Source organism: Crocodylus siamensis, chromosome 1, assembly GCF_052110815.1.
Source record: "Crocodylus siamensis isolate JL-2025a chromosome 1, ASM5211081v1, whole genome shotgun sequence".
NCBI classification, from domain to species: domain Eukaryota; kingdom Metazoa; phylum Chordata; order Crocodylia; family Crocodylidae; genus Crocodylus; species Crocodylus siamensis.
This window is the reverse complement of record NC_143395.1, coordinates 389,210,639-389,234,196: the sequence shown is the minus strand read 5'-3', so window position 1 is coordinate 389,234,196 and position 23,558 is coordinate 389,210,639. Positions and strand designations below refer to the sequence as shown.

General features: G+C 41.3%; 1 protein-coding gene and 1 pseudogene across 1 annotated transcript; one reads left to right on the top strand and one right to left on the bottom strand.

The window, feature by feature from the left end:
- Positions 1-1,714: 1,714 nt before the first annotated feature.
- LOC149875213 (phospholipid hydroperoxide glutathione peroxidase pseudogene) lies at positions 1,715-2,683 on the top strand (annotated as a pseudogene).
- A 4,184-nt stretch (positions 2,684-6,867) lies between these two features.
- POGLUT3 (protein O-glucosyltransferase 3) lies at positions 6,868-22,390 on the bottom strand. The gene is given in 11 exon segments (XM_090052601.1): positions 6,868-6,993; positions 7,736-7,840; positions 10,421-10,459; positions 10,461-10,504; positions 10,507-10,615; positions 13,273-13,469; positions 14,558-14,631; positions 14,633-14,757; positions 15,207-15,493; positions 15,934-16,131; positions 22,375-22,390. Coding segments are annotated over 11 exon segments (1,320 nt in total).
- Between the last annotated feature and the right edge of the window lie 1,168 nt (positions 22,391-23,558).

Genomic DNA, 23,558 nt, shown 5'->3' with positions numbered 1-23,558 from the left:
TTTTAAGTGATACATTTAATTAGTGCCATAACTTTTTAAAGTGTAACCATACTTCAATCTTTGATTGTGTGAATCATTAGTAACTCAAGACAAAAGCTATACACACATACCCAAATAACATTTCAGGGAGGATTTGTGTCTTAAAGTCATATACACTCAATAAGACAGAAGATTTTTTCCTGCTTTGAAAAAAATCCACCTAAATAGCACTTTGGATCCTGTCACTACCCTTATGCAGCACCTTTGCGTGCCCCATCTGAGTAAATGGGCTGATGCTAACCTTAGGTTATGCAATATGCCTTTTCTTTATTATCATTTCGTTGCAGGTGTCTCAAACATGCTTGAACAGGTGATAAATGCTCTTTCTTCCAGCTTGCCCCTCTGACACAATGATTTACGTTCTAATTTAGGAAATACCAGGGGCATATGCTTCATTACACGGGTGCTTGATACTAGCATTCGATCAGACCAGCTCTCGTTATATTTAGTTCCTTTTAATCTGCTCAGGAAAACTGCAGTGACAACTCATGAAACTGGAGGGGCAATCAGACCTGTCCAAAAACATCTCAAAATGCAATTTCAAAATACACACACACACACACTTATATTTCCTTCATGATCAAAATGTCACTATTTACCATTTCATATTTCAAGAAGTTAATGGCCATGAAGTTAGGCAGAAGACAAGGTAGATTTGCACCTTATAGAGTGACTAAATCTGAGGTGTATAGTATAAAGTTAGAGACATTTCTAGACTTGGGTACCAAAGGACATACGTGTGCATCTAAAATTTATTGGCCTAATTTTCTGAGATGCTCCTCACTGCCCTTTCTTCTCATTAATTAAAAATAATCTGAAAATACAGAACATGTAAGAACTCAAATAGGAGCTGCACATGATCAGCATTTATGGGAATTGGACAACCATTAGTAAAATGTCAGCTGTAGACATTATGATGTATTATTTCAAACCTGACTCCAATATTTACCACTAGCAGTAACTCATTTTAATATACTATGGCAAAACTTCTATTGACTTCAACAGGTTGAAAAATTACACCCTCTAGGCACACTGTATTGTGTATTCAAAATCTTAGACATGCTGTGGTAAAATCAAATGTCATAGTGTGATAAATATCGACTTTCTGTTTAAAATGCCACCAAATATAATGCATATATGACACTAATTCAATGATTATTCAAATACTACAACAGAACAGGAGAAATACTAATGTGTGTGTATGCACGCACCTAGAAATGTAAAAAATGTAAACAGTATAGTTTACTTGTACAAACAGGTTTTGCTGCATATTTAACAATTCTTATAATGTACCAAGCAATATACGTCAGTGAGGTATCATTCTTTGATCTAGCTAAATTAGATTTGACAACTTTCCTGGCCTGCAGGGGTGATTGCTGAGACTGCTGAAGACTGCAATTGAAGTTGCATATAGTACCAGCATCAGGAACTAGAAAGGTGTCACTTTGTCATTTTCTTTTCTCTTTGCAAGATCTGCACTTACCAACTGTGCTAGAATTGCTCAACTGCTGAAAGGCCTTCATCACTTTCTCTTATGGTTTTGTCAGCTGAATGTAACAGGAATATACCAAATAATATGACAAAATAGAATTTTCTCTTTATGGTGATACTTATTTTTGAAGTAAAGGCAATTTTGACAGGATGCTTTTGAAGGAAAAATTATGAGATAAAATGATTAAAGGCCCAGTCCTACTCATTTAATATTTAACATTTTCCTAATAGTTTTTTTCAATACAAGGTAAAATGTTTTTCTACAGAAGCATTCACAGAGAAACCCAAGCTTCAAGAATTACTTTTATGAAGATATTTCTATTTTGGACTTTTGAAAGGTGAAAACACCCTGCTGGTTTAATCCATCTGGTATGATCATTCAAAGCTTAATTTCACTTGAAACTGTGCTAAGTACCCTTTTATTATATTAATACTGTTTAATGTCCAGACATTTCTGTTTTAAATGCCTTTAGAATGATTTAAAGGTAACTGTAACACTACCCTCAGTATTATCTTTATGACCCGTTTCTCTTTTCACATACATTAGTTAGCTCCAACTATCTAGACAGAATTAGTTTTATTTAAATGTAAGAGACAAGAGACTCCCTATCTCATACAGGGACTGGCTTGTACCACTCATCCAAGCTAGGGTGCTAAAAGATTGAGCAGCAAGACAGGGCCATAGTGTGATGAACTGGGGTTGCCTGGTGAAGTGGACACTGCTGTGCAGAGTGGTCATGGTACGGTGCTTTGGCAGGAGCATGTGTCCCCAGGTGGACTACTAGTGCTCTGCCAAATCCATCTATGAATCACATGCCAAGGACATCGATGGCAGCCATATTTCACTGGAAAAGTACTGGGGTTATGCCTGCATCATCACCAGTGTAGCTTCAAAATGAGACAAACTGATATAAACTACGCTCAGCTTGTCGATATGTATGCCAAATAGACCAAGAGGTGTTTATGCATCCTGGCCTTCCCCTGCAACCCGTTCAAGAAACAGTAACCAGGGAATAATGCCCGGATCAAAGCTTTGTTGCAAGCTATGGAGTGAAGTTTGACATACACATTCAGCAAGATTGAAATTTACAGGGACAACACCCTGCCTTTGTAGAAGTGGCTGCAGGAGCAGCCCAAAGGCAGAGGCACCTAGGAAATGCAATAAAATTACCATGAAGGATCCCTATGTGATCAAGGACCTGCCCACTTATCTGTAGAGCTGTTCATTTAGCTGCACCATCCCCTCTGCTCTGTGCCAGCTCACCTGCTCCTGTGCAGCCTTCCTACCCAGTCCCCATGGCAGCCCATCTTTAAACCAGCTTGCTGGTGAGGCAGTCCTGAAAGCTTGGTGTACACCTGCATCAGGGAAGCTTCAGTGGCCTGGTAGCCTGTGCTGGGTAGAGCTGCTGTTGTGTGTTCACAACCTGGGACCTATTGCCTCATTGCAATAAAAGTGTTGGAAAAAAAAAAAGAAAAATCACTTGACCACAGTAATTTTGTAAACAATTCCTGTAATGTACCAAGCAATAAATGTCACTGAGGTATCATCCTTTGATCTAGCGCTGAATACAAATGCAAGGTAGGCTGACAATGCTACGCAGAGTGGCCAAAATTCAGAGTCATCTGGTAAAGGTGGATTCATACACATGCAGCAGGAGTCATTTCCTGATGGTAGGCTATAGTAATGTAGCCTAGTATGAAACAATATAAAAGGGGCAATAAATATATGTGCACATAAATATACCTGCATGTGAATTGCAGATAGCTATGTTAAGTTGTCAAGACCCAGATGTTCTTTTTAGCGTGAGGAAACCTCTTTCCTGCCTTCCTCATCACTATTATTCTAAAAGTTGTGAGTTTTATGAACTGAAACTAAACATACAGTAGCACTAAGGACTAGATCAACACCCAGCTTTGAAGCACCAGGCTTCTGGATACACACAGCCCCAAACAGTATCACAGTAGCATCTGTAACCTTCAATTAGACACGCATGCATCTAATGTATGGGGAGAGGCAGAGGCCTAAGAAAGAGATTCTTTGAAACTAACTGCCTAAACTAGTTTGAAAGGACACACAGAGAAGGGACAGGGATTAGGTGCCCAACAGGCAATTGATTACCCAGATACTGCCTCCCCTTTTCCAGGATAATATTTAAATATTTATTCAGAGTGGAATAGCTTCAGAAGAGACTGGGAACTGAACCTGGAATAGCCAATAGCCAATAAACAGTTAGCTCACCTTGCTAAGTTTTTCTTTCCAGGAATGCAAGAATAAAATAGTTTGATGAAAAATATTTTTGAAATGTGGTTACTTAAATATAGGTGGAATTTAATTGTCTAATAGAGAGCTCAGAAGTGCTAACCCGGATGCAAAAACTGTCATTCTTGAGATACCTTCAATCAGCAGTGCCCAACTAGCACACTAAGAACAGAAATTCAAGAACTGATACACTTCTATAAGGGCATGCTGTATTAGCATGTCACCTTATTTATTATTATTCTAATGAATCAGGATTTAGAGTTTATAAGCTAGCTCCAGCTATCAGAAGCTGTAGAGGTGGATTAGCGTGACATTCTGCCCAGCCCTCTTCAGAGAGGAGAGACCTGAATTCTGGCAGCTGCTCCCAGGTCTACCTATGCATTTTGCTTTAAGCCATTGAAACTCACCCTCTCAGAGCAGTGGGCTGTGTAACAGGGAGCCTGGGTTCCTGTTACTTTAGGGCAAGTGTGGGCAAAATATAGCTCATGGATCAGAAGCAGCTTGTTAGGCCCATGGGGCCCCTAAAAAGCTTAGAAATTTAATATTTATTTGTGCCTGGCTCCCTGTCATGCAGCCCTCAGTGGCTTGCCAAAACTTAGAAAGTGGCACTCTGTCTGAAATAAGTGCCTGTCTGTGTTTTAAGGAAACTGCAGCTGGTAGAGCCTAGACAGCAGAATACACCCACATACAAGAAGACAGGTAGTGGCTATACATTGCTGCCTAGGCAGGGAGCTGCTCATTGAAATAAAGGGGCAGAGACTTGCAGCCTGGTCAGAACTCTGCTTGGGACTGCCTGTTGCAAACCTAGCCAGTACACAATAAGACAGCAAAGCAGAGCCTAACATTGGCAGCAGGGGTGCTGCTAGGGCAGCAGTCACAAACTGCCCTGGAAACCAGCCATCAGACACAAAGAAGAAACCCCTACATTTGGCTGGGTGCCTCCTGACTGGAAGGTCAGGAGGGCCCACTAGCCTGAGAGAGGTAGAACTGAGACCAGCAGGGTCCAGGAGGGCCCTGCTGCCTGTCAGGAGGACTGAGTTCATTCTAAGAACCTCAGGTAGCCTCCCTCCCCATCACCCAAAGAATACATCAGGGTGTGATGAGTCAGAAGGAGAGGGTACCCTACAGCTGGAGCAGGGCAGGCGGTTGCGTGGTCACCAGAGGGCAGCACGGCTGCCCCTGAAACCTCAATTTTGCTATAGGCTGTGTGTTTGCAACCTACCTGCACCATGGGCTGTCACCCCCTTCCCAAGCTAGGGAACAGGGGGAGACAGACAGGGGAAGTAAGTGGCTGCCAATGTCAGAGGGAGAGGAAGAGGGCTTATCTTCTGTAAACGGCACCTGTCATAGGGGAGGAAAGACAGCTTGCCTCATCTTCACCTGCCTATGGGAGTGGGGGTGGAGAAGGGGAGAGAGAGAATAAACAGTGCCTGCTGTGGGCAAGGTGAAAGGGAGAAAAGAGGCGGGACTTTGGAGGGGGTCAACAGCATGGGCTTGCTGCTGATCCCCCATGTCACAGGCAGAATCCAGCCTGTGGGCCATAGGTTGAGCACCACTGCTTTAAGCAGCCACTGGATGGGAAAAACAAAAAAGAAACAGTTTTGTGATCAAGGCCTCCCCTGCCTAGGGGAGTGTTTTCATAACTGGGCTAGTTGTGTTCCTTCTTTGCTTTCTGTCTTCATGAATCTTGCATTCCTAGCTGAACAGTGGCCCAGATCCATCACATGCCACTATCTAGAGAGGTCTGAACTCCCCTATAGACTGAGGAAGGTCTAGAACAAAGGCTTCCTGTTTCCTCCGTAAGTACTGAAGCCACCAAGCTATTTAGTAAGAGCTGAGCACAAGCACCATCTCCCTCTCCACAGGCCACATTTGAATGAGTGTTTGTGGCTTCTGTGATTCATGCTAATCTCAGTCCTGTCAGCCTGTCTTGCATGTGTTCTGTGTGCACTTATCGTATTGCACACCTCTGGGAACTCCAGTGTATTGATGCCTAGTCTGAGAAGCCCAGGTTAAGTACCACCCAAGCCTAAACAAGGGTAGCGCAGTACCACAGGTGGCTTGAGATCCTTTCAAGGATGCAATGAGGTGCCATGCTATGCAATATTAGCACTGCTAAGTGTGCAAACATGCTTCATAAGATATACCCAGAGATTTCAAATAAGAATCCATAGGCTGCAACAGGTCAGAATGATTTTAACACTTTCTGACTTCTTTGCAAGAGAAAAATTGCTCTGGTATTTTTTGGTAGTGAAAATAGAGATAGCTAAGAGCTGGTATTTTGTGTCAGGACCTTGCATCTTTAAAAAAGGTTGAGAAACACTGTCATAGGTGGTGAACAGCACAGTAGTAATTGAGAATTTTATTGGCAAAAAGCTTAGGTGTCTGCAGATTCACTGATACCTAAGCTGCTGGCACCCAGAATTCTGCTCAAGTGCCCAAGTGCTTTTGTCAGTCTAGTCTCTTATGACTGTGAGTGGCACTGGTTTGGATAACTCGCATGTGGAGCTTTATCAATGGAGCATAGACGAATATTATTGTCATCTTTTTCTTCCCTCCAATCTGTGCCCTGATATGAACAGCTGGCCACTAGGAAATGAATGGGGAGCAGAATTAAATCTAACATAGGCTACAAAATGACCATTTGATAGCAATATCATAAATTGTATACTAAAATTATTAATTTTCCATCTGTAGTTCCACAAATATATTGTACCCACAGTAATCATCTTAATACTCTGGTAAATTAATTTAAGTTTATTTACAAAAAGACTTCAGTGATGTAAAGCAGATGAGTTGAAGGAGAAATCCTAATCCTAATGTACTCTGTTTTGGTGTTCTTAGTGCACATTCTTCTAAAGGAGCATTTAATTTTGGAAAGATTTTCGTAGCTAGTATAGCCAGAGTTAAAAAAAAAAAAGTGACATAAATACAATAAGAATACTTAACCAATAATGCTTTCCCACTCCACAAGTATGTCCTGAATTTCACAGCTTTTTTTTTATTATTTAAACTTCTGCATCACAAGGCAGATGTGTGTGGGTTTTTTTGTTGTTTTTTTTCTCCACTTGGTACTGTTACAGATCTTCCATTGGAGGCTTTTTCCAGTGGCAGTGGCACAAGGAGCCTCTGTCATCAGGCTGAGCAACAAGCTCCATTCCATCCCGTATTTCAGGTTTGCTGGCTTGGCATTTGGCATATTTCTGAAATTTGTAAACAGCATTTAGGAAAGCTGAAACCAACATGTTACTCTTGCAACAGAATACTCCTACTCCCTTCCACACTCAAACCTCCCTTTATCCAATTCTCTGTGTGTCATTTACAGTCTGTTTACCAGGCTTTCTTTGCAAAGTTCCAAATGAACCAAGTTGCCTTTAGAACTTCCTTATGGCCTATTATTAAATGCCAGCTTCAAATATGGTCAAATAACACTGCCATTTTGTATACTGTACTGTCCAAAATGCTGTGTCATTGGTCCATCCATGCAATGTATGCTGAAGCCAAGATCCGGCTCTATATGGCAGAATAGCAAAGGAATGAGAGACTAGAGGGTTTGAATCATATTAGAGTTCTACTTTTTGAAAAAAAAGGAATATTACTATTTCTCCATGCTGCTGCACAAACTGCTTGCACTGACACCCTGGCAAAGACTATGGATGATTATGCCCTGTCTCCACCATAAGCAGAGTACTGCTTAATACTGGAAACAAACCAGATGGAGGAAAAAAGAAATCACAATATCTCTATCCCTGTAGGACTCGTGGTAATTTAGTCTGCCTCACTGGAATAACCAGGTAAATTCTGCCCAGAGTTCTACAGACAGATCCTTGTAAACTATGGATTGTGAACAATGTCTGTCAAGTTGTATAGACCAAGTGGAAGTTTAAAGGGTTAAAAATAGTAGCAGCTGGAGGGAAGGAGAACCAAAGGATATACTGTACTAACCTGGAAAATGCTGTAATGGTAGCAATAATGTCTGTGAGGCTGCAATAATTCTCTTGCAAGTAACTGTCCTTCTTTAGCAATTTTTCTAGCTTCTTCATCATTTTCCTGAGAAATTGGAAAGAAAACAGCAATGAATAATAGAGCAATCAGTAAGTTGCTTGCTTTTTTCCTGCATGAAAATTCTTAGGAGCCCCATAATGTGATCTGCAATATTATGTACAATTACTGATGCACTGCAACAGCACATTATTTAACCCCAATTTTTGGAACTTATCAGCATGCTTTCATGGTCACAAAGACATTGATAGCTTAGGGCTATCAGTAACAAAATTGTAGCTAATTGTACAGTTTTGGATAATCAGTTTGCTGCTGCTCTACAATGCTGTCCAAATCACAGGACAACTCACAAGCAGATTTTACATATTTCACACAGATTTGGTCATGAATAATACAAAGCTACAGTTGTTTTCTTTTTCTGCAATATATAGGAAACTATTTTGGTTTCCAGCACTGTTCTCTGAAATTTTTAAATAGAACGTGTACTGGTGATATGAACAGTATGTTGAGACTTGTATGCAAGCACTTACATTTTAGGTCTTTATTTAAAAGTGTTTTCACTTAGTCCTCTATGAAGAATTACCACATTTACCTGAATCCAAGATAACTTTGAAATGTAAGACTACCCGCCCCCCCCCCCCCAGTTAATTTGTTACAGTTTGTCGTGTAGACTCTAACTGGTAAAAGGACATCTTAAATCTGTCCCTCTATTGCTGTGGTGGGGAAAGCAGGAGCAGGGGCCGAAGGGCCAGACCCCTGCCCCTTGTCCCTAATCCCTCCCTCCTTCTCTATGTCTGCCCTACCCCTTGCTTCCAATTCCTGCCCACCCTCCCTCCTTACCTTCTACTACAGCTCTGCTCTGCAGCACAGCATTGGCTCAGCCCCAGCCCAGCCAGGGAGAAGCAGTGGCTGCTCCCAGCCTAACTGGGTTGGGGCTGGAGGGACCAGAGCTGGAGCAGAAGATAAATGGGGGGAGGGAGGCATGTAGTAGGGGAAACAGGCGGCAGGTTCCTTCCCATCCTGCAATCTCCCCTGTGCTCCCTTCGGCTGCATGCCCCTCCTCCACCAAATGAGCCATTTAGGCCCTGAGATGTGCAGCAGTTTTGCTCCAGCTTCAACCCCAAGCCTGGGGCTAAAGCCAAAGTTGAGGTGCCACTCACCCCAGACCAGTATCCAAATGCAAGATGAGGCTTTTTCTTCTCCCCAGGCTGACTGGGAACAGGGACCTAGTTTTGGATTTGAGTATATATGATGTTATGCTGTCAGACTGAAACAATTTCTGTTTTCTTTAAACTAATCATGGTTTAAACTTTTAAGCCTGAACTCTATTCAGCAGTATTGTTTGGCACACTGTATAGATATCTTCCATCTTATTTGGAGCATGTTACAGAGCAATGTTATTTTTGTATATGTGAGAAAGATGTCTGGAATAACTTCTATCGTGTTCAGTCCCTAAGATCCAACAACGAAATAGTAACAAAAGAGCAGACAAGGGTGGAGCGATAGTCATCCTCAGCCATCATGAAGCCAACAGACTACTCTGACACTAAAAACTATAAGGAATTAGGGAGGACCCCACACCAGAATTCACTCTGGAACTGGAAGATATCATTAAACCCTTCCTGCACCAGCTGCAAGAAAACCTATTCTCACATATTCTCTACTCTCCTGTCCCAAGAACCATCTGTGTGTACCCAAAGATCCACAAACAAGGTAACTTGGCAGACCTACCATATCCAACTCTGGTACCCTCACTGAGAAGCTAATCGGGATTCATCAAAACTATCCTGAAACCACTTGTCACACAAACAGACACAGGTATCATTAGGAGTGTATTTCTCACAGAACAACCACTCCTTCTCTGAAGTCATTGTCCTTATGCTCAAGGAAAATCTACTCAACACCTTTAAAAAGCAAACTTAGGAACAAAAATTCATAAGCTGGGGGGACACTAAGGACTTAACACTGATACTGGTTTTATGGCACATTATAAACCTACCTGGTTCCTGAATTCTTTCCATACATGAAAGATAAGAATGACCTTCCTCCCTTTTGATAGGCCTTGATCTTCCAATGATCAGATTCTTTCCTTCTCCTAGTTGTTTGTCTGCTACCCTTAGGAATTTCTCCCCTTACCCCCCTTAAAACTGTTTTTTACTATGCTGTGCTGGCTTTTACTGTTCAGAGCTGATAAAGAATGCCTTGCATTTGAAAGCTTGTCTAACTCTACCCAACAGCTGGTCCAATAAAAGATATCACCTGGAAAATCCTTACTCTGATCATTACATCTTAAACTAAAGGAATCCAAGTTTGAAAGCAGCCTTACACATCTGGATATACATTCTACAGTAACTTCTACATTAAGACCCTGATTCAGGAAAACACTTAAGCAGGTACCTTAAGTTAAGCCTGTGCTTATGTGCTTTCTTGAATGAGGTTATTTACGTAAGTGGGACCTCTGACTGAATTCAATAAATAATAATAATAGCCAAATGTGTGCCTTTTCCACTAGGATCTCAATACAAAGTTGAGGCGGAACATACATGTGGAAGTCTAAAAGGAAGGATGTAGGATAGTATTTGTACACATGTCAATTTATTCCCCTAAGTTTGTTGGAAAAACATTTACCTTAGCCCATTTTATTTTTTCTAGCAAGCCCTGTAAGTCTTCGTTTAACTGGAACATAATGTTTCTATGGTTCTAATGCAATATGAAGTGCTCATAGTATGGAGAGTCTTGCTTCAGTACTAGGCTATCACCCAACAAGAGTTATGGAAATCTGTAAACTGCTACCGTCCCATCTACATTCACCTGATACTTGTACTATAAAGAAAAATAAATACATAAAAGCAGGAAGAAAAATATTTTGAAACCAAACAAACAGATACATCCTTCAGAATAAAAACCTATCCAAAAGTGTAAAACCAGTACACACACACCTGTCACCTATTTCAAAATATTTTTAAAACAGCAAATAACAAGAGAGGAACCACCCAAGACTAGTAATAATAAATTTCTTGGTTTTGTAATGGCTCTGAAATAGATCTCTTATGCAGTTTGGCATAAATTACTTGACCTGCATGCCACCATGTCTTCACATACCTACTTCATGTTATCATGTGAAGGTCAATGTAAAAGCAGGCCAAACACTGATTACCCAACCAGTCCCATAAAAGTCAATGAGTAAATCTAGAGGGGTATGGTCCAATGTAAGTAAGTGCTTGGAACTGCAACACTGATATACCAGAAAAAGAGGCATGGGGTTAGATACTGACAGGAAAGCCAAAAAAAGTTAAAATGCCTTCATTTCTTTGCCCATCCCAGGTTTTTCAGGTCATTGGTATCAGCTTCCTAGTTTGTACACATGAAGTTCAGACATTATTTGCTTCTTAACAGTTCATTATACCCCTTCAGCAAATCACAGACCACATCACAAAACCACAACACAAACAATCCAGGCTCCATAATGAGTTTTCTATTAGAAGGCAGCCTGGAACTAGGACAACAACTGAGCTGTCTGGGAGAGGCAGCTCTCACTTTGTGCCAGTTTGCACTGCTAATCCTTATTTTAAGAGGACTAAGTTTATCCTCACTTAAAAGATAAATAGAATAATGCCATATTTTCTCACACACAACCCATGCCTTTCTTCAAAAAACAACTGCTGGCAATCTGGGTGCATACTATATGTGAGGAAATACGGCAATGCCACTCAGCTGCCAGCCTAAGCAGCGAGCAGAGCACTAACTCTGGGCACCATCTGGACAGCCCATACCACAGAGCTGCTGTGGGGAGTTTGCCCTGACCTGGAGTTGCAAACTGCTCACAACAAGCTAGGTTAGAGGGCAGGTAGCCTGTCCCTGGCTGGGCTGCTGCTTGCTCAGAGCAACCCTGGTCAGACAGAAGGAGCAGACTTTCTGTCCTTGGCCAGGCTCCAATGTCACATAGCAGCTTGGGGCAGAGAGTTAATGGAGCAGTGACAGGCTCCTCCACCCCCTTGCAGCCCTTGCTGAATGCAGCAGGCTGGCTTCTGTTGTAGAGATATGGCACAATATTGCAATGAGCCACCTAAGGGATATACAAAGTCCAAGTGTGGTTTTTTGCATTTTATAACTTACTCTTTGTAAGGTTTTTTGTATTTATATAACTGGTTATATTAAATTACTACTTAGTGGCATTTTCAAGGAAAAATCTTTTTTTTCTTCAGTCCACCTTCCCAAGCCAGGGTGTGTGATATATGGGAGGAGAGGGGAGGGGACTGTTATATGTCAGCAAATATGGTACTAACATTGCACCAGACATATCAACGAATACCTACTATCTTCTTTAGCAATATGGTAACATTTCTGAGATAACCCTACAGCAGAACTTTCAGTTAACTCAATTTATAAAAATTAAATTGACTTCAGTTTTACCTCAAGAAATGTACAACTGTCCTGCAACTTGGTAAATGAAGACCTCCCTTCATTTTTCACTAGGAATCAGCAGAGCCATTTCCATTCTACTGGAGCCACTGCACCAAACTTAAGATTTCACAAGGCAAACATACGATTAAAAAAATGGAAACTATAATATATTTAACATTACTATACATTGTAAAGAACCTGTTACTGGAAACTTTCACATTCTATCAGATATCCAAGATCAGTTGTACTTATACATGAGAGAGTTTTAATCTGCACATTTCCCAAGATGCAAGGTACTTACAATATTCTGTTTACTAATGACATCATCAATCCAAGTCCTGTCAATGCATTAATAATGAGACGTGTCCCACTGACTTTAGATAGGAGTTGAATGAATAAATTCTCTCATCTCACAGCACTTCAACCTTGATGTGGCTCCACACAACATCCAATGAATGACATAACATAGCCCAAATTGTTTGGAAGACAGAAAAATCACTAGTCTGTTTTGTGGATCATGTTTAACAACATTAGAAAAAAGTACAAAGACCGGATCCAGATGGCAAGAAACTGATTGCAGACCACTGAATGTGAACAAAGCAGAAGAGGACATTCCAAATTTTCTTCCAACCTATTGCTCAGCCTGGTTGGTGCTGATACAACACTGAAAGAAGTTGCACATTCAGCTATATTAAGAATGTTCAATATATATTGTTTTACCCATTATTATGGGTTCTCTTTCTGAAGTTTAACAACATCCTTACATCTATATAAAATGCACCTATTATTTTCATGTTTATCCCCTAATAAGAAACTGACACAGTAGCAGTGTGTCAAAAATCTAAATTTGGGCTCTGGATAGGACCATAATGATAGCCCAATAATGGCATTTTTTAGAAATGATTACATTGTAGGTATGGATAATATACATATACTTTGAATGGACAAATACTTCCAGGACAGCACAACACATATTAAAACCTAATCACTGAAGTTAAAAAGGAAACCTACTGCTTTTCATAGTAGGTACCTACTTAACTGCAAAAACAAACCCATGTCTACAATATGATGAATACCTTAAAGAAATCAAAGAATCCCATCAGCTGAGCCTTTCTCAGCTCTTTCTCCTTTTCTTGGAAGAAAAAATATCCTGTTATTGCAGCATCTAGTAGTTCTGGATGCTCCTTAGATAAATTCACCAGTTCTAGATGTTCCTCTCGACTGTCTCGACCTCTGAATAAAGCTCGTTCAGTTTCGTTTTTCCAAAAAGGGCCTATGAGTATTGATGAGTATTGCTGGAGCCTGGAAATGTTCATGCTACACTAGGTGCTAACAAGTTTATTTTGAGAACACTTAATTATCGCATTTATAGGAAAGCTGGTGTCAGCATAATTTCTAATTTTGAACTTGTTACTTAAAGAAAAATTTACAGCTAGGGCAAACATCTGCCCTGATCTGAATGTTGGCATAAAAAACAAACTTATAAAAATAATTAAGGCCTATATCTATAAGAAACCAATACAATTATTTGTACTTTTAACACATTTTCAAGAAAATGTTTGTTGGTTTTTATGTTAAATGTACAAATGCTTTGACACCTGCACAAGAGGGTCTCTAATTAAGCAAACATTTGTTTTAAGAGTTCACCTAAATATTCCAAAACATAATTCTGTTCCACCTTTAGCAATAATATACCTCTTGTTAAACAACCAATTTCAGCATTTAACAGTAATCTACAAAGAAAATAAATATATTGCACTCTTTTTTGCCTTTTTTACGGAATTCAGCAAAATCATAAAATGTGCGTTTCATGCTTTAACTATCTACAAATAATATTTTTCCATTTGCAGGTGACTTGTAAGACATAATGGAGGTTAACCTCTTGCAAGACATGCATTCATTTTCCCAATTTTATTTAAAAAGAATTACAACTTACCAAATTCTACCTCAGAAACTGGACCAATACTGTTTATAGTTAGAAGACTAGAGCACTTTCTCAGGTGAAAGGGATTATAGAGATACTTACATTTGTCAAGAAGCCAAAGCAACTACTCTTTGAGTGCTTATTTTCTAAAAACATTACAATACAAACTGCAATGGTACTCATAATAATATGACATATCAAAAATTATTTTGAAAGGATATAGTTCTTTGTGAAGTACAATACACATAAGAGGAAGAGTTTTTTCTTAAAAGAAACTTCTGTTTCCCAAACCCAAACAAGGTATCTAGTTAATCTAAACAATGTTTAATAGTTGTAACCGAAGACTAAAGTTAAGGACAAATTTTCAAACTGAATGCCTTAAGTTAAGCTCCTAAATCTTTTGGGAATGCTTATAAAGCCTCCACATTTCAATTTACCTGTGTTTCCTTGAACAGAAAGATCAGCTGTAACTCCGCATAGGGTTTCAAGTGTTGAATGGGTTATATCATACTTCTCTTGAATCCAAAGAACCACACCATGAAATTATAGGTATAGGACCAGGCGTATCGTTAGCTTTTCGATGCTCAACTGGCCAATCTCCGACATTAAGATAAAACTCTACAGCAGGGAGATGAACCTAAATGTGCATTTGAAAAAAAAAGACAATTACACTATGATCTTGCCGTCAGTTCTCTAAACTCCACAGATTAAATCAATCATACCAAAAGATCGAGATTAGGCGAGATAAAGATTAGGTGGTTCTGGGTTCAATCCTGCAACCTCTCTCTGCGCAGAGCTCTTATTCAAATCAACAGGATTCCAAATCAAGAAGCTTTGCAGAATTGGGTCCTTAACACCTGCACTTTTCTCGCTGGTTTCAGCGAGCCTTTGGGCAGTCACCACTGATAATCTGCTCCCTAAAGAGATGAGGTCATGCTGATGCAGAAGGAATAAAATCTTAGGTTAACAGTAAAGTAGATATCCTAGTTTAAGGTCTGTATGAAAACAGAAGATGGAATATACCATCCAAACAGAAACAAATCTGTGATCCAACAATCTTTACATAAATGCTCATATAAATAGTACCTTTCTTGCCAATGACAGTAATATTTCATCGGAGACCATTTTGAAGTCTGTGTACTTTCCTAAGGAATGACAGTAAATGTGATTATTGAGAATGGTGAAATGAACAATAGCACCTCTCGCTTTCCTAAATCTTGCTGGGACTTCTTCTAGCATCCGCTGAAGGTCAATGGTGGGAAATGGAGTGAAGTCCTTAGTAACCTGTGGCTCCTGGGATGGACATGACAGAATATTCTGCCAGGTTTAAGGATCTCCTTCTGGACAGTCACAATACTCATGATAAACTGACCCTGCAGAACAAAAAGCAGCAGGACTGTCTGATTTCTCTGGTCTCCACTGACAATATCCCAAACTTCTATTGCACACAAACCGAAACGTAGAGCCAATAGGCATGTTTCTTTTAAAAAATTATTTTGACAAAAACAGGCTGTTTTCCTAAATAAAAGGTCTCATGAAGAATTCTCATCCTTTTAAATTTTCTGAGTTGGTGATAAAAAAACAAAAACAAGTGGCTCAGTTTTCTTATTTTTCAGAGGCCAAAACATTTTTGTTTTGTCCTCGAAGCCAAAAAGTTCTGAAAAATGTTATAAGAACAGTACTATGTTTGCTTCCTTTGAAAATTTTCATGTAAAATTTATACCATTTTACAGTTATTTCTAGAATAATATTTCTCTCGCGACTGTCAACATAAAATAGGAAACTACCAAAACAAAGAACAAAAAACCCTTACCTTTTGAAATATAAGGAGATTGAGCTACGTGTTTATCACCATACAGTATTTCAATCTTTAATCCTTCATTGACACTTGCATACATGCAATACCGCATGAGAAATGATCCATCCTTCCTATCCACGGGGTTAGGAACATGGATGAGGATAATCTCATTTAGGGAAAGTGCTTTGATTACTACTTTAAACGGTGCTCTTCCTGAAAAGAAGAAAATTTAAAAAAAGATGTAGAAACTCCTTACTATGGGAGTTACTTACATAAAACAAATGAGATGCTAGTCTTCAATAAAATTCTGCTCTGAATTACCCAGTGTAATTTTGAAGCAACTCCACGCACATCTATTAATTTGCTCTGAAAAATTATTCTGATTGCATATTTTTAACAACATATCTAAGAGGAAAGAGATCCTGTCAAGATCTCCTGATCATCATTTCAAATCTCAGCAGGTAACCTACAAATGGAGACAGATAAATGTGAGTTACCTTAAAGTGCAATGGTTATAATACAGTGAAAATGACTGAAAAGTTGTAAAGCAAGGACTAGATTTATTATTACAGTTTCAAGTTAAAGCTAAGAGGGTGACTCATTTTCTCAGGAAATAGATGAAAAACCAGGGTAAAATATAATAGTAGTAAAGAATACTTGCCAGCTGTTGGGAAGACAGTTGCAGCATGCAGACGTCAGATACAAAACGGTCACCTTCAGGCCACAGCTGGTTTTCTTGCAAATTTAAGGGGCCAGCTATTAGAAAAGCACGGATAAGAGAATGAATACCTAGATGTCTTCTGGACATCTGCTGTGTCTTGTGCTGAAAGATTACCACCACTGCATGATCAATGCATCTCAGTTCTTAAACGGAGCACAGAACATTTTGGAGAGAAACTGAATAATGTTTTAAAATGCTAAAACTAGTATTAAGATACTAATACTAAATCGTTCCCTCATCTTTCAGAGTTGGGTCATTTGGATAAGATACTTGACTATTAGCAGCCAAAAAAGTGACAAAGGATAGATTTTTAATAATGAGCCATGCTAATTAGTGGCACAAACAGATCAAACTAATTTTATTAACACTGCTGTTGAGCGGTATACAGAAAGAAAATGAATCATGCAATTTTCTATTTACATCAAAGTATAAATTCTAATCTGTCCAAATGGACTCTACTGTGTTTTGACCTTCCAGATACCAGGGTGATCTATATGTATACAAAGCAGACCTTTCTGTATTCCATTTCCTAATGTGATGTATACAACACCAAGTTTGACATTGTCAGACATTAAGCACTAAACTAGTGGTTCTTAACCTCGTCATATTCAAGGAATCCCCTTTAGACTCAGGGCTTCAAAATACCAGCTCTTGCCTTTCCAACCCTTCCAGGCCTTTAAATGCTGGAGGCTGCAAGCAGGAAAGGAACAGTGGAAAAAAACTTGGTCATACCCTGTTCACTCCATCCATTTCTACCCCTGTGTGACACAGGAGGCTAGACAAGATGAACCTATGGTCTGATCCAATAAATGGCAATTCTTATGTTCTTATTTTTTGACTATGAAAAAATAATAGAACATTTTTTTCTCTTGCAAAGAACTCAGAAAGACCACAACAGGGCAGAAAGTTTTTGACAGTATGGATTCCTGGTTGAAATCTCATGAATTGTGTGTAGGTGTTTGCATACCTAACAGTGCTACTATGGTGCAGCATCCTTGTTTTAGCAACATACTTATTAATACAGCCAAATGTTGAAACATATATCTAAAAACAAAAAATACAGGTCACATTTAAAACTATGGCGGGGATTGAATTATGAAACACAGTGATGCTGAAAAGGGCCAAGGGGTCATGGCAGGTGAAGTCCTGGTGCAATGCTTCAGAGGAGGGGTCAGCAACATTCAAGTACAGCGGGCTGCTGCTTGTGACCTGGCTGCCGCTATGGTCTGCCAATCCCTTCCACAGCACCCCACTTCTCCATGTCAGGAGCTACTCTCATTCCTACATCTCCTACTGCAGCCTCTGCTTATCCTCCTAAGTGCCACCAATTTCCATCCCCAATGGCAACAGGGACCACTGAAATTTGCAGTAAGGGTAAACAAAAGCTACAATAGAAGGATGACAGAGCAGTCCCTGGCACAGAGCAACAAGGACTAAGGTAGGCACTAGGGCTTGAAAATTTCCTTGGCTGTTCCAATTTGACACTGTTTCGACTCATTTTGAGCTTGAAACAGCGAAATCGAATCGAAACAAAGGGCTTTGAAACAGCCTCGAAACAAAACAGGGCAAGTCAAAACATTTCAAAAGTTTCAAAATGTTTCAAGTTTCGAAGCAGCCAGCAGTGAAATGGTGGGAGATAGGGGAGAACCAGAGCTGTGCTCCCAGCAGGAGGCAGGAGCACGGCCCTGGCTCTCCCCATCTTCCACCACGGGGCTGCAGAAAGCCAATCAGAGCACAGGGGAAGGGAACTGAGCCTGCGCTCAGTTCCCTTCCGAAGCACTGTGATCAGGCTGGGGAAAGAAACTGAGCCCGATCATTCAGTTCCCCTTCCCAGCTCTACGATTGGGCTGGGAATGGGAAGTCAGCCCAGCTGGGCTAAGTTCCCATCCCACGCACTAGATCAGGCTGGGGATGGGAAGTCAGCCCATCCCCAGCCCGATCTAGTGTGTGGGATGGGAACTCGGCCCAGCTGGGCTGACTTCGCAACCCCAGCCCAACCATCACACTGGACAAAGGAACTCAACCCAGCTGGGCTGAGTTTGTTACCCCAGTCCAATGGTCAGGTGAAATGTCAAAACAGCATGGAAACAGCTTCACTGTTTCGATTCAAAATGGAATTCAAAACAAAACATTGTTTCGCCCAAACCTCAAAACTGAAGTTGAAACAGAACAGTGCCATTTCTCACAGCCCTAGTAGGCACCTGCTGGTCATTATAGATAGGATCAGCAGCAAGTGGCAGAGGAATGCAGAGTGGGAAAAGTGGCTCCCACCACTATGCCACCATGGGTTAGAGCCAATCTTTTTATGGGCCAGGTTCAGTCTGGGGGGCTGTAGGTTGCCATTCCCTGCTAGAGAGTGCTGAGTGAAGTAGAGGCAGCATTCCTGCTGAATAAAGAATTAGGGTCCCAGCACTGGATTACTGTGTCAGTTTTGGATTTGCATATCTAAAAACCGGGGGGGGGGAGGGGGGGGGAGATCAGAAAAGAGCTATAAGAATGGTCTGGAAAACATATTTTGCACCAGTTTATCCAAAAGTAGGTTAATTGGTAATTGACCATGATCTACACACATATACATAAGGAAAAGATTTCTGACTGCAAACTGTATCTTCTAATGGGAAAAATATAAGATGATGTACTAGTTTGAAATGAAAGCTAGACGCATTTAGACTATAAATGTGTTTTATTGATAGTGAAGTAACTAACTATTAACAATAAGTAGCATTGTTTCTATGCTTGGAAAACTGAACCTTTCCCAGCTGAACTTGTGAGACTGAAATAGTTGAAACAAAAACAGTTCGGCCTGTCCATGCTCGTGATGTCAGTCTGCACTGTATGCTATAGTGTTGCCATGCAGTGGATCTTAAAGGACACCGTGCTTACTTGCGAGTATGTCAGACTTAACATCATGACATCTAACTGCTCTGGCCGTCTTCTTTAAATACAGAGTCAAGCTCTCCATCACTGAAATAATTTCATTTACACCCCCACTTCAGCATCCACAGAAGCCCATTACAACTGGAACAGCTGCTGTACAATTAGACAGTGTGAAATATGTTTTATTTTACTATAAACAATTTCCCTACATTCAAGTTCGGTGCAAGATGAAAACTGCTACTAGAGCATTTCCTTGGCAGTTTCTGCCAGCCTCATCTCACTTCCTCACAGCTAGTTATCAGCTGGGATTGCCCAAAGCATTTCATTCATTCGCTGGCTGCTGTTGTGCTCAGACCTGTGGAAGACCAAAGGTTTCCTTTAAACTCTCTTTCTGCCATGAACAATCCTGAAGCCCTTCGTTAGCCCAACACACTGGGCGGCCGGACACGAGAGGGCCCTTTACTGCATTGCTGCTCAGCCCATGAACAACGCGTGCCCCCGGCGGCTGGGGCGCCATGGTGGTGCTGGCGGCGGTGGGAGCATGGTGGTGGTAAGCAGGGAGCTCCTGCAGATGCCAACAGTGGCGGGGGGAGGGGAGGTGGCAAGTGCCAACCAGGGGTTGACGACCACCCAGAGACGCTGCTGGCAGTGGCGATTGCTGACCACCTGTGGATGCCGCCGGTGGTGTTGGCAGCAAAGGGGGGAGGTGGTGAGCTGTGACTGCCTGCAGGCGCCATTGACAGTGTTGGCGACACCTTTTCATAGGGGGTGTGCTGCCGCATCCTCCCGGCCCCTGGGACACGCCCGGCTCTGCACTGACCCCCAGAGGATGACCGCTGCCCATGCCCCCCCTGCCATGCTGCAGAGTGGCGGCACATGGCGGAGGGGCAGGAAGGGCCTGAGGGAAACATCCCGCGCTCCCCCTTCGGCACCGGGCCGAGCCGCGCTGCTCTCTGCCCATTGCCACTTGCCCCCAGCTACTTTGCAACTAGGGATCTTCAATCAAGTTCATACTTGCTTTGCTTTTTTATGGATGCTCCGGTTTTTTGGGGTTTTTTTTGGGTTTTTTGGCAGCCATTACAGACAGGCCTTATTTTATCCTGTTTTTTTTTTCTTCTAACAGGCAGCGGGCAGCCCTGTGCTGGGACCTGCCACCCCAGTGCCAGGAGCTATCCTGCAGTGAGGGGCTGTGCACTGGCAGCAGACAAGGTCCTGGGGGGGTGTGCAGCCCATTCCCGGCTGCCTGCCTCCCTCCGCCTGTGCTGGGTTGCATGGTGCAGGCAGGGCTGAGGCCCAGGCACCCTGCTGGCAGAAGCGGGAGGAGTTTGCACTGGGGCATTATGGCGTGGCAGGAGATTCAGATGCCCTAACGAGCCCCTTATGGCTGGATCAGCCACTTAGCCTACAATGCCTAGACTGTGGGGTACCCCTGATCCAAATGGACTTTAAATCCTATGCTTTGGTTTCTGTCTCCCACTCAGGGTCAGCTCCATGAAAGGCATGCCGGAAGACTCCTGGGAGTCCAAATAAACCCAAGATGGTTCTTCATCCCTTCTGTTAGACATGTTAGATATTCTAGTGAAGCATGATTTCCCTTTGCAAAATCTGCACCAGCTGAGTTGGTTCCTTCAACTTTTAGGGGTCAGCTCAGTGTTTCAGTTCTAAATATTCCAGATCTTCCAGGTCTCAGATTCCCTGGCACACCCCTATATCTTTTTGCAATACCATGGGCCCTGAATATACCATCTTCAGTGAGCATACTGCTGTCCCATCAGTGAAACAGGTGTGTTCACCAAAGGATTTCTATCTACTGTCTGAGTTCCCAGGTTTTCAGCTTGACTATCAATTTGTTATGGAGCGGGGAAGAGAGGAACCCACAGTAACCTTTCCCTGTTGGCAAATACCAGTAGGTTCCAGGGGTAGATGTTGCAACTTGTATATTAGACAGCTGCAGCAGTAGTGTTCAGAGCTATCTGGCATGATATCTTTGCAGTTTTACAGAGCACAGGGAACCTATTAACACATAAAGCTAGCATTAGTCTGTTGAATAAAATTCATGTACTCTGACTTCCAGGTCCAAGATTATTTTCTCTCATTTTAAATTGTGCAGGCCTTGATGTAAAAAGATATATGGCCTAAATATGGTCTCTACATCCAAATAATATCTTTTCTTTTGCATATAATTTTGACAATGACTTAGCCTTTGCGCCTACAGCTAATAACATCTGGTTCAGAAAGAAAGCCATCATTTCCTTCCAGAACATACCAAACCTTTTGTCCTGCATCAGCTTATCAAGTAGCAGCAGTTGTAAAAGAACCACCATCAACAATAACCCTATTTTAGTAAAATATATTTCAAAACACCTTCCTATAGTCTTTAGATCCGGATAGCCATTTGTTGAGTCCTCACTGCTGGGAGCCATCATGGATGAGGTAAAAAGAATGAAGGGAGCCTATGGGGAAAAAAACAAGTTTGGTATGGCAAAATAAATGCCGTAACTTTGGGAAAAAAGAAAACTGTGTGTAGCAAAATAAATTTATTTATTGCCATATATTTAAAATGGTAAGAACATGAATAAACAAGAAAAGTCCATCCCAGAAGGTTAGAGGACTGCTTTAATCTGAGTCCCTGGTGGTGGGTCACTGTGGTTAAATGCAGGACTGCAGATGTGTGGGCTCCTAAAACAATATTAAAATTTGTACATGCAAGAAACCCTAGATTTATCCATATCAAAACAGTGTAACTGCTAATGAAAATGCTGTTTCTTATGAATGACATACAGTGCAAGCACTCATGTATGCATCATAAAAAAAAGTTTTTCCTGAACTACAATGCTGGACAGGCTGGCTGTAGTTACCAAGGTCCAAGGGCATTGCGGATTCAGACAGAGCTGCACTATATATGTCATTTAGTCATCACTGAGTCTTCTGGCTGAGGTCTGACTGGGAAAGAATGATCGTTTTCTGAAAAGGGCACTGGCAATTTGTTTCAATGACAGCTCAGAAAGGAAAAAAAGAAAAGATATGTCAAACAGTCTACATCGATTGATTTGAAACCACAAAAAAAGACACCCATGCACTGAATAATCTGTGGTTCTTGTGTTTGTGACAGGCCATGTTCTTCGGAGGACTGCCTGGAGTCTGCTCTGATACTGGTTTAGTCTGCCAGTAGAGGGTGGGGGAAATCTTTTTTCCTTGCAAGATCTATACAAATTCTCACCCACCTTCTCTTTTGAAGGGGCTGTATGTTAAATTTCAGTACATAATATCTGTAAAGTTGTCTTTTCAACAGGGATTTTCCTTTTTGCAGCCCAGACCACAAATGGACTTTCCCTTTCCTGTTGCAGCATCACAACTGTTAGGTCACTCTTGGTGGGTGGCCATCACTTGATTTCAGCAGTGAAATTTAAATGTCCCAGATTGGAACTATTCTGAAGTGGACTTTAGTCTCTCTGGGAAGTAGATATGGGTTTGAGTGCCTTCAGGTTGTAGGGGGATTAACATTTAGGTCTTCCACTACATGGGCAAATACTCTGAGCAGCAGTCTATTATACTAAACTGGGACGTCATCACTACCACCACACCCCCCGCTCAGTGAAAGCGCTGCTATGTTTGTACTAAGCTCAGTGCTTTTTGGTATGCTTAATACATCCCTGATGGATTAGACTCCCTTTGATTATTAGATGGTGTTTAGGCAATCTGCCTCATATCTGAATCACAACAGAACTTAGCTGGGAATTACATACTTAATGAAACCAGGGTGCTCAAGTGGCAGGAGCCCAGGTTTATGTACTAGGGAACTTGGTGGTTCCAAAGTAGGTATGGATGAATATAGCCACATTCAGGGTGAGTCACTGAACAGAAGTTTTCTGGATTTTTTTACCCACTTATGTATCCTTTCAGGTGCCTAAGGTGTCTGTCTGGATCTCACCCTAACTGCACTGACAGCCAGTATCCTGGCAGTTAAAGGATTCAGGTCGGTCTTTCCGCTCTGTATATGTCTGAAAGCTGGTGGAGTCGGTGTTAATCATCTCTTGTAACG